General features: G+C 41.4%; 2 protein-coding genes across 8 annotated transcripts in view; one reads left to right on the top strand and one right to left on the bottom strand.

The window, feature by feature from the left end:
* Nucleotides 1-2232: 2232 nt before the first annotated feature.
* LOC112409302 (thiosulfate sulfurtransferase like domain containing 3) lies at nucleotides 2233-6661 on the bottom strand. The gene is made up of 4 exons (XM_024759300.1): nucleotides 6577-6661; nucleotides 3118-3291; nucleotides 2862-3021; nucleotides 2233-2559 (listed from the first exon to the last, which is right to left on the bottom strand). The coding sequence occupies exons 1-4, from the start codon at nucleotides 6647-6649 to the stop codon at nucleotides 2487-2489; spliced, it is 480 nt and encodes a 159-aa protein (XP_024615068.1). The 5' UTR covers nucleotides 6650-6661; the 3' UTR covers nucleotides 2233-2486.
* A 3966-nt stretch (nucleotides 6662-10627) lies between these two features.
* USP45 (ubiquitin specific peptidase 45) overlaps nucleotides 10628-12143 on the top strand; it is a 64149-nt gene continuing 62633 nt past the window's right edge. For all 7 annotated transcript variants that reach the window (XR_003005139.1, XM_024759301.1, XM_024759303.1 and 4 more), the window contains exon 1: nucleotides 10628-10697. The gene's annotated coding sequence lies outside the window, so the exon portion shown is untranslated. The remainder of the gene's footprint in view (nucleotides 10698-12143) is intronic.

A 12143-nucleotide genomic window follows, 5' to 3' on the forward strand; every position in this document is an offset into this window, starting at 1 on the left:
GGCTGGTTGTCTCTTTCTGTGATTTAGCAGCCATTGATGATGTGTATTCTTTCTAAACATCAAATATTACCATAGGCTGCACTGTCCAGTGAGATAGCCACTAGCCACACGTGGCTATGGAACACTAAAAATGTAGCTAGTCTGAATTGAAATGTGCTATAAATGTAAAAACACATTGGATTTCAATACTTGGTACAAAACAAAAGAATGTAAAATATCTAATTTGTTTATATTGATTACATGTTTTAAATGATGATTTTTTAGATACATAGGACTAAATAAAACACTATTCAAATTAATTTCACCTATTTTACTTAAGTGTAAGAAACGTAAAAATCACATAATGGCTTGCATCATAATTCTTTTGGACAGTGTTGCTATAAGATATAAGGAAGATGTTAGGTCCCAGTCCCATTTTCCCTGCTTCTTATTCCTGCTCCCCAGAGCAACTTTTAGTCATTTCTCTGCTGTTGTGTTACTTCCACACTTCCAAGTAACAAGCTTATAATTATAGCATTTATTGAGCACTTATTATGTGACAAGTATATTCCAAGCGCTCTACATTATGAAGTCATTTAATTCTCAGAGCAATCATTTCAGAGATGAGGAAACTCAGGAACAGAAGGTTAAGTAACTTACGCAGTCACAAGTAAGTGACAAGAGCTTGGATTAGAATCTTATTAAAACCTGGGCATCTGGGCTGCAGGTCCCAGGCTCTTAAACACTTTACTATACTCCTCTTCTGCTTACCCTCCAGTTTCCTTTTTTTTTTTTTCACTTGTAAATATTATCTCTTAACTTCCTACTCTGGAAGATGAAGATTTTACTTTCTCACACACCTGCTCTCCACTTCCAGCTCCCACCCCCTCCCCACCCCTAAACTTGTTCTACCCTGGGACTTATACTCCCATCATCCTCCCAATTTAATTGCATAATTTTTGTTAAACTCATATTCAGTATATATTACATATACATAGATAATGTTGTGTTCTTTAGTATTTCCTTTCTTTTAGAATATTTTTTGTCTTTCCGGAAAAGCCTGGTGTGTTTCCCTAGACTCTATACCCTGGTGTATTTACCTGTTCCTGGTTGGGCCCAGTACTTCAATGGTGGTTCACTCTCTATAGCTTTTCTTCTCCGTGAGCTTGTGGCTCTTCAGATCCTCACTTCCTTAATATATATGCCCTAGTAATATTTGTTTATATAAATATATAAATAAATATGTAATTCTTTCATGCCTTTGTTTAAAGGCATGAAAGAATTACAGAGACAGCGAGGATTTGAAGAGTCATGATCCTGGGAGAAGGAAAGCTGTAGAGGATGAACCAACATTGAAAAGTGTGTGTGTGTCTGTGTCTGTGTCTGTGTCTGTGTCTGTATTATGTGTATTTTCCAGCTTTTCTAGTTCTTGTAGGGAGTTGCTAGAAAGTAGACTGACATATCAGAAATCGAAGTTCAAGGTGATAATATCACATACCTACCACAGATTCTCCAATGGCTTAATAAGTCATTTAGGACAAAACCAAGTCCTTATAGTTTACTTGCCAGGCCTTCCATGTTCTGAGTGACTATATAAATGAGAGTAAAAACAGATGGGTCTGAAGAGACATGGATGGAAGAAAGCACAAATTCGTTTTACCACTCACCAGTGCACTAGTGCACTGACAAGTGTAGGACTTAACATTCCAAAGAAATATGCTAGTGGGAGTCATTTGCATTTAAACTTTTTTCTATTTTCATTATTTTTGAGATGTAATTACAGATAATGTATAGTTTTAAAGTGTTCAATGAGTTTTGGTAAATGTATATACCTAAGTACCAACGCCTCAGTCAAGATATAGAGCACTTCCATCACCCTAGAAATTTTCCTCCTTGATTTTCTTGTTAATTTCCTTCCTTCAACAGAAGCAACCACTGTTCTGATTACTTTCCCCATAGATCATATTACTTTTTTAAACTGCAAATTATATCACTACCATGCTGGTCACAGTGCCATAAGTCTTTGGATATTGCTAATGTTGTATTTTCATTGTTCATATTTCACCTACTTTTCTGCACCCCAGATTCTTGGTGTTTTAAGGTTAAGTCTTAATTGACGGGTCTAGTTCATAGCCTCTTTGAAGAGTATAGGCACTATATTAACAGAAGTGGTCACACATTATGATTAGGTAATACAAGTAACCAGGTCTTTTGGAATACTATTGAACTATAGTAAACTATTTAAAAATTAATTTTTAGAATCCCAACCCTTATGTTTCCATGGCAAGTCACATACATTATAGCAAGCCTCATTAGCCTTTGGAAGTAGGCAGGGGGAAGTGGTATTCCCAATTTATAGGTGAGAAAAAGATTCAACAAATAATTGACTTACACAAAGTCCCCTTCCCATTAACCAGTGGTTCCAGGGCTACATTTTGATTCTTTTGCTTATTCCACTATCCTAGGCTGCACGTACACAAGGAAAGGGCCTGCTTGTATTCCAAAATTCAATTTCCTTGTTTCTTCTCCGAAAATTCATAGGTTGCCCATTCCTTCCATCCTCCAGCGTAGTGTTGAGCACTAAAAACATACATCAAATAATTAGTTCTCCTGCTTTACAGCACAAGGTTCATAGGAACTTTAGAGATAAGAAATTTAGAGATTTAGAGATGCAATGGCTTCTCACCATACTATTTAGACTTTGAGCCTATTTGAAAGATTGTAGGATGAAAAGTAGAGACTCAGTCTATAAGAGTCTATAGTCTATCCTGCCATTGCTAACATAGTAATTATAAGAAATTCTTCAGTAGGCCAATAAAAATATACCCATGAAATACTGCAATACATACTCTTAAACCCATTTTTATCCTTCATCTACACACCTGTTAAAGCCCAGAGATATTGCTGTGTCCATAGCCTTCTTGCTTCTCACTCCAGCTAAACAAGAAAACACTAGACTGTCAGATTTGGATGGCTTTACTTCATTGTACTTCTCTTTGAAGTCTTTTGGGTTCATCTGTAGAGCTTCATCTACGTTATCCACTGAAAGAAAATGTTAAGAATTTCGATTAAATTTTAGATACAGTCAGTTACTGGATATATATTTCTAATGAATCAGTTAAGACACATGTCACTTACATGGTATATTGACAGACCCGGGGATTTTTCCATACTCAAGAATTTCCCATGGTTCTCTAACATCAATTAACATAATTTTTTTGGACTTCAAGAGGTTTTTAAGTTCCATATAAGTGACATCTTTACAAATAGCAGTACAAAAATTGTTGCAGCTTCCTTTTAGTGACTTCAAACCTGGAAAGAATAAAATAATTTAGGTACTTTCAAAATGACATCTCTATTAATATCTGGAAAGAGTAGGTCAAAGGAATTTTCCCCATTGTTCCGGTCAGCTAACCATATTGATCTTTTGACTTTACTAAACTGTATAATCAATGTATATATTTTACATACAGCCTGACTGGACAGTATAAGATGCAACCCTATCCTCCTGCCCTGCATACTTATGGCTGGTCTTGGGCCACCTCCAATATTCTACTCTCTCTAAGCCCTTTAATTGGAGGGAGAGTTTATAAATACACATTCAACATTTGGTAACTGAATTTTGCAAATAGTTTGTAAATCTTACCCTAATCTAAGTTTTTCTTGTGTAGTAGAGTCATATTAAACCGACGTTTAACTTTCTCTAATTCAGCAAGGAGTGGGGTGGGGGGGAGGTGTGGAGAACGGGAAGAGTAATCAGTAAGACTGGATTTCCTGCCTTTCCACTTGGTAAGCAAAAGCCTGAAGCAAGCATGGTCCCTTTAAAAAAAAAAATTATTTATTTATTTATTTGGCTGCACCGGGTCTTAGTTGTGGCAGGCGGGATCTTCATTGCTGCCTGTGGGATCTTCACTGCGGCATGCCGAATCTTTTTTTAGTTGTGGCACGTGGAATCTTCGTTACAGCATGCGGGATCTTTAGTTGCGGTATGTGGGATCTAGTTCCCTGACCAGGGATCAAACCCAGGCCCCCTGCATTGGGAGCGCGGAGTCTTAGCCACTGGACCACCAGGGAAGTCCCAAGCATGGTCCCTTGATGAGTCTCAGTTCCCCCAAGCCTCTCACGGTATGAGTCTGTACTCCACACTAATTATTTAAAGCTATAGTGTGTGTGTGTTTTTGTACAACATGGCCTCCACTTGTAAATTAACCACTTCATCTGATGCTCAACCAAGGAAACAGTGGACTGCTCCTACAGTGAAGAAAAACTGGCTGTTTGGGAAACACTGAGAGATGATGTGTGGTTCTCTTGAGGGATTTTCAAGAGTAATACACGCTATACCTAATTTTCACTTTTTGAGCTTAAACTTCGAATAAACTCCAATTTTGCTGTTTCCACACTGGTAGATCCAACCTCACCTGGTTACTCCCTACAGCCTACATTACAGGATTCACAGTCCAAGCTTCTTAGTATGTTCTATAATGTCCTCCAACCCACACCCCTTACCAATATAACTTACCAAACCTCCTCATTCCTTCTCTGCCCCAATTATCCTACCCTCCAGCAACATAAAAAGTATACATGTGCTCTAATCTCATTTTTATAGTGGAAAGAGCAGGAATTTTAGAGTCAGATAAACCTAGGTTAAAATCCTGGCTTGCCCACTTGGCTCTGTGACCCTGGGCAGATTACTTAAACTCTGTGGTACTTAGCTTCTTATTTGTAAAATCAAATAATATTATTTAACCTTTTAGAGTTGCTGTGAGGTTTAAATACTCTATACAGTGCACAATAAATATCTATTTTCACATTTCCTTCATGATTTATGGACATTGTTCCCTCTGAAGGGAGTACCTTTCTCTCTCATCTCTAAGTCTAAGTCTCATACTCTAAGTCTCTTTTATGACCCTGTTAAATGTCACTTGTCACCTCCCCTTTGATACAACAATTCCACTTCTAGGTATCTATTCTTGTAAAATACTTGTACATATGCACAAAGAAGCATGTACAATGATAACTATTGAGAACTTTTTATAATAGCAAAAAACTTGGAAACCAAAATATCCATCAATAAGGGACTAGTTAAATAAACTGTGGTAATTCATAGTAGGGGATATATGCAGTGGTTAAAAGAGTTATATGTGCTGCCATAGAAAGCTTCTGAATACCTAGGTGAGAAAAAAATTACAGAAAAGCAAGCACAGTGTAGATCACATTATATATAGATATCTATAGTATATAGAATATATGTATCTATGGTGTATAGTATATATACAGACAGACAGATACTATAGATATCCATATATATACTAATCTATTATATATATTAACACACATAGTATTTTCATGTGTACATATATTTATGTATACTCATATCTGGGGAGAGTGCATAAAGGGGACTCATGCTGTGCTTTATTGTTTGTTTTAATATAATGAGAATATAATCATGTATTACAAGTAGAATTTTTTAAATGAAACAGGCACCTTTTCTCTAACACCTTCTCCAACTCAGTCCTTTCCATTGCAGTCTCATTCGACTGGGCTGTGTGTGGTGATGGTTTGTGTGTGTCTAACCCCAAAATGGTGAAGTAAACTGTATCCCCAGCAGGACGTCTGGCAGATTAGGAGCTCAATAAATGATTGCTGATTAAAGGTAAAACCAAATAACAGAATTTGCAGGAATGACACCTCTTCAACTACAGAGGCTGTACCAAGAGTTAAAATGGAATAACTGGGGCGGGGGCGGGGCGGGGAGAAAGTGTTACGCTGGGGCCCCTGTATCTTTATCCACAAAGGTTGTTGCTAAAGGAGAGGCAGCACGTAAAGCAAAGAGAAGGGACTGGAGGCCTGCTCTGGGTTCTAGACCCACCTCCTCCACTGACCACCTTCGCTTCTCTGGCTTCTGTTCCGCCAGCTGTAAAATTAGGGGTGGTACTATTACAGCCCTAACGTGGCAACTGTAGGTTTCATCAGCCCATGAGTGCTGCCCTCTAGTGGGTCACAAGTATAACTCGCAAGACTGGGTTCCTCATTGCAACTCTCCCCGGCAGGAACTGGCCACTGAGCTCACTTCACTGAGTCGCGAACTGACCTTCATTGCTCAGTCAAGCACCCGTACATCTATAACTGCCTTCCCACGCGAGCTCCCTGGAGCAGTTTGCCCCTCTCCTTCTCCGTGCGTACCCCGAGAGCAACCCCAGTAGCCCGGAATCTGAAGGAACAAGAACCGCAAGTGGGTGTTACATTCCCAGGTGCCAAGTGTACTGGGTCTGACTTTTTTTTTTTTTTCGGTACGCGGGCCTCTCACTGCTGTGGCCTCTCCCGCTGCGGAGCACAGGCTCCGGACGCGCAGGCTCAGCGGCCACGGCTCACGGGCCCAGCCGCTCCGCGGCATGTGGGATCTTCCCAGACCGGGACACAAACCCGTGTCCCCTGAATCGGCAGGCTTACTCTCAACCACTGCGCCACCAGGGAAGCCCTGGGTCTGACTTTTAACTGGAAGCCTTTAAAAAAGAAGCGATCACCCTCACCAACGCCATCCCTTCTCAGGGGCCCGAGGTTAGGCGTTCTCCCTTTCCCCGGGAACCCCGAGCTCACCCCAGAGAGCAGCCTCTGCGGACCCGAGGATCGCCAGGCGCCCACTCAAGTGCAATAGTTGCAGCAGCCTCATCTCCGGATCGAGCCTCGGGGCTACTAACCACTTCCTCCTCCTGGTCCTCCTCCTCCTCCCGCCGCCCGGCGAAGCGCGCCGGGCTCTCGAGCGCCCTCCAGCCAGGCTCCGGCCGAACCGGGTATTGCCACTAGGAGTAATCGCGGACGGAAACGTGCCCTGCTGTAAAACTGCCTGGTAAGAAACTAAGGGTTGGGTTTGCTTTTTTGCTTATGATTATTATTTTTTTAAGGAGAGACAAAGTTTAAAAGTGGAAAGAGAATATAACAAAGATAGTATTTAAATATATAAAGTAAATAAATTTCTCCAATTTACTTCATAACAGGATTCTCATGCATTGAATTAAAGCAAAGCACATGTGCACTTTTCTAAGAATTGCTCTTCACTCCCATAGCTGGTTCAACTGATGTCAGTATTAATCTCATGCTGTCATCTTTTCCCCACAACTTGATGATATTTGACTATATTTGATGATAACTCAGAGTCAAGTCCAACTAATTTATAAAATGTGTTAGTTTCCAATTGCTACTATACCACAAACTTATTGACTTAAAACAACACAAATTTATTATGTACAGTTTTGAAGGTCAGAAGTCACTAGACTAAAATTAAGGTGTCAGCAAGCCTGTGTTCCTTCTGAAGGCTGTAGGGGAGAATTTCTGTACTTAAACTTTTCCATCTAGGAGAGGCTGCCTGCATTCCTTGGCTATTGGTCCGTTTCCCCATCTTCAAAGCCAACAGTTTGGCATCTTCAGATCTCTAATTCCGACCTCTGCTTGTGCTGTCACATCCTCTTCTCTTCCTCTCACCCTTCTGCCTCCCTTTCATAAGGACCTTTGTGATTACACTGGGACCACTGGGATAATCCTGATTTAATCATATGCACAAAATCCTTTTGCCATGTAAGGTAACATATTCATAGGTTCCAGGAATTAGAACACCTTGGTGTGTGGTTGTGGAGGGAGCATATTCAGCCTACAGCATATAAAGTTTCTTATTACCTTGTTTTTACTTTATTCTCAACTTGGTTCATTACCTTATTTTTAATTTATTCTCAATTTGGTTCCCAAGGATAATGAAAGCCATATTTAACTGCAAATGGATTCACAGTGAAATTTTTTAAAATTAGTTTCCAAATGGCATTATTAAAGTATGTGTTCAAGGAATAATTTCATTAAGCATGCACTTTAAAATTATTCAGCTTTCAATAATTTAATAATAAAATGACTTCAGATTTCTATACCAATGACAACGTTTACAGTTATGTTTTCCAAGTCATTTGAAGTTTAACCATAGTCTCTGTGTAATCTACTTTGTGGATTGACTTTGAACTAAGATGTCATTAAATATTGTAGATTCATGTACTCTCTGTGGCATCCACATCATAAACCACAGGTAGTATGGACACAGATATGGAAACAATGTACTTGGCCTCAATGAATCACATTTGATCTAATTTACACTTTTGCAAGAGCACATATTACTAAACAATTCTTTTCAAGTGTTCATGACTGATTATTTGAGAAATATTTTCCTGTAGGATTTCTTTTTCTGAAAAGATGAATGTGTCCTCCTATAACTAGCACAGTGCCGAACTTGGTTTATTAAAGAGGGCTTAGAGCAAAAAGATCTTGTCAAACAGGAGTACTGATCATTGCTCCTTGGACAAATGTCCAAGTTCTTCCTTCAGAGTCAGTGTGACCGAGGGAAGTAAGGCTTGAAGTGGAATGAAAGGCAGAGAAATAATGTAATGTTTTCTGGGAAAGGTCTACTAGTGCTGAGTTGATATGAGTCATTAATTCTCAAACAACTCATTTTATTTTTCACCACAATGCAAGTGAAAGACAATTGGAAAGGAGAGGATTTTTAAGAGACTTGGGATTTTTCCCATTTCTTTCTAAATCCACATCAAGCCCGCAGATTTTAGACAAATCAAATGAAGAATTAGGAAATGTATTGCCTTTCATGCAACGTTTTTTCCAAAAGTTTATCAAAACTTGAACATCTTTTTTTTTTTAATTTATTTATTTTTGGCTGTGTTGGGTCTTTGTTGCTGCACGCGGGCTTTCTCTAGTTGTGGCGAGTGGGGGCTACTGTTCGTTGCGGTGCGTGGGCTTCTCATTGCGTTGGCTTCTCTTGTTGCGGAGCACGGGCTCTAGGCACGCGGGCTTCAGTAGTTGTGGCTCGCGGGCTCTAGAGCGCAGGCTCAGTAGTTGTGGCGCACGGGCTTAGTTGCTCCGCGGCATGTGGGATCTTCCCGGACCAGGGCTCGAACCCGTGTTCCCTGCACTGGCAGGCGGATTCTTAACCACTGTGCAACCAGGGAAGCCCTTGAGCATCTGTTGACTCAGCATTTTCACCGCCAATAGTTTATCTACTGAAAATACCTGCACAAGTAGGCAAAGATAAATGTACATTAACAGGGGACTGATTGGGAAAAAATGATACATCCATTCACTGGAGTTCTAAGCAACAAGTAAAAAGAATGAGGCTGGTGTGGAGATATGTCCAAGATATACGATCCAGTGAAAAAAAATCAAGTTGTAGAATAGAAAATAGACCGTAATTTAACCTGACTGTGTTCTCTTTTAACAAATGGTAATCATATAAAAATGTAGTACAAAGGCATAATGTATGTGCAAAGACAATTCCTGAAACTATACACAAGAAACAGAAAATAGAGAAGAGGAAATGTTACCTCTGAGGAAAGCAAATGGGAATGAGAGAAGGAGGAAAAGGTGAGGAACTTTATGTGAAACTTTCATGTATTACTTTTATAATAAAGAATGTATCTTTTAAAATACACGATAAAACTTAATATATGTATAGCCTATAGCTTAGCAAAGTATTCCATACATTTTCAGACAGAACAATGACGGTAAAATTAAGATACTTAACATTATTTGAAATGTATACAGAGCTGACCTTAAGCACATTTATATTTCTATTTGATGTTTTGTCATAATGTCTTTGCAATAGCAGTAAAAATATACTTACTAGGTACCATTTAAAAATAATTTCCTTCCTTTGAAGAATCCATCAAATAGGAATCCAAGGTTCTTTCCATAAGGCCACACCTGTCCCCTGGCTGAAGAATTGTGAAAGATTACAAGAATCGTAGAGTTTATCTGTAACTAGTGTTGATGTCTGCAATATCATTCAAACGAAGTATTTTTCAACCAATTACTTTTACTAAACATATGCAAAGTGCAAACCACTTTAACGGGTAATCGAGCTTCGAAGAGGTCTAGGTATAGGTCAAGAAATTTTCTAATAAAGAAGTGAAGGAATTCCCTGGTGTTGCAGTGGTTAAGAATCCACCTGCCAATGCAGGGGACACAGGCTCAAGCCCTGGTCCGGGAAGATCCCACATGACGGGGAACAACTAAGCCCGTGTGCCACAACTACTGAGCCTGTGCTCTAGAGCCTGAGCTCCGCAACAAGAGAAGCCACCGCAATGAGAAGCCCGTGCATCACAAGGAAGAGTAGTCCCCACTCGCCACAACTAGAGAAAACCGGAGCGCAGCAATGAAGACCCAATGCAGCCAAAAATAAATAAATAAAAATAAATTAAAAAAAAAATTTAAAAAAGAGAACGACAGGTAAGACAACAGTAACGAGAAAAAACAAGAAAATATATGATGTCTGATGTGATTTTATTGCACAGAAGAATGTGACGGCGAGAAGTCGGAGGCTGTCCGGGCACGCTGTCCGGCAACAAGTGGGACTTAATCCTGACTCCAAGAACACCTCAGCTGCGCGAACTCCAGGCCACTATCAGGATCCAATTAACAGTCCACTTAACATTTTTCTAAGATTGGCCGGGGCCTACCTAGACCTGCAAACTTACAGGACGCAGGCGCGACGCGAGTCGGCCCCTCCCTGTCCACGCCCAACTCCGGGTGCGCGGCCACGCGAGGGGCGGCCCCAACCCCCCACCCACCGAACGTGGGGGCGGGCACACGAGGCCCCGCCCCTGCCAGCGGGAGGGGCGGACGCGCAGGCGCAGTCTCTTCCAGTTGTAGAGGCGGCCGCCGGGCCTGGCAGGGTGAGTTGGGGCTCGGCGCTGGGGTCGCCGCAGTTTCTCCGTCTTCGTTTCCACAACCCCGAGCCCTTGTGGCTTGACTGGCCTGGGAAAGAACGCCCCCCGCCCCTCCCACGCTCCCTCGCCTTCCCGATCCTTGGGGGCTCCAGGCGATCACCGAGGGCCGCGTGAGCGTGGCCGGGCTGGCCGGGTGTCCGGGCTGCGGCGGGAGGAGCCGGCGAGGTGGGGCGGGAGAGGAGCCGCCTCACCTTGACCAGGGTCGCGGCGACCCAGCACCCTTCCGGCCTCCTTTCCGCGCTCATCCTCACGGCGCATTTTCTCTTCAGAAACTTGGGATGTTTTTGTTAGAGACGAGAGGACGAGTCTTACCGCGGGTGTCTGGGAGCATCGTGTAGTATTAGGAACCCTGGAGATGGACTGCCTGGGTCCAAATCTCCATCCACAGCTTACTGGCTCCTGGCTTCTGCAAGTCACCTAACTACTGTGTGTCTCAGTTTCAAGTATAAAATGGGAGAAATAATAGTAACCTATCTCATAAGGTGGTTGGTGGTTGGGAGGATGAAGTGGGTTAGTATCTCTTCAGTGCTGAGAACCGAGTGCGATGCACAAAAAAGTATGTAAGTGCTGGTCATCTTTTTGAGCTTCTAAAAAGAGAGTTTTGTCTCTTTCTTCCCTCCCCCGGCATCCACGCCGAAAATAATCGCCCAAGAGTAGGGAAAAAATTTTTTTTTCTTTTTTGAGAATATGGGCTTTTGTATGCACGGCCTTTTAAAAAAATCAAACATTTGTAAACAGTTGCACATCCTATATTAGAGAAAAGACAGGTGTAGGTAAACGCGGAAGTTGAAAACGAAAGTTTTGTTTGGGAAACCACGTGAGAAAAATGGCCAGAATTTATTTGTGCTGAAAACACTTAACATAGCGTGCCTGAGACTGCTGTCCTTAGAAAGGTTAGCCCTTGCTTGGCATCTGGGAACAACATGTTTTATGTTGTCGGGTACAGTTTATGCAGAAGTTTCTAGCCCCCTAAAAATCTGCACCAGTGAGTCTGTAATGGGCTTCCCTGAGCAGAAACGTTTCATAGACATTACTGGATTTTACTTATTGGGGGAAGAGTGTGGTGACCCCTCTTGGGAGGGAGAGAATGATAAGGAAGCCTGCACTTGGATTCCTCTAGACTTCACCTGTGTCTTTTTCATTATGATCAAGCTGTACGTCCATACTACATTGCTGTAATAAGTGTTAGCCATGAATACAACTATATGCTGGGTTTTGTGAGTCCTTATAGTAAATCTCCAAGTGAGAGGGCGGTCTCGGAACTCCCCAAACACAATATTGATGATAGACAGTATTTGAAGCTCCAATAATCGGACTTTAATTTTGTCTCTTTTTGCCTGAATGGGGAATTGAAGAAGAAAGCTATACAGATAGGTGACTGCTAAATAGTGT

This window comes from Neophocaena asiaeorientalis, unplaced genomic scaffold (assembly GCF_003031525.2).
Source record: "Neophocaena asiaeorientalis asiaeorientalis breed wild unplaced genomic scaffold, Neophocaena_asiaeorientalis_V1.1 scaffold505, whole genome shotgun sequence".
In the NCBI taxonomy this organism is placed as follows: Eukaryota; Metazoa; Chordata; class Mammalia; order Artiodactyla; family Phocoenidae; genus Neophocaena; species Neophocaena asiaeorientalis.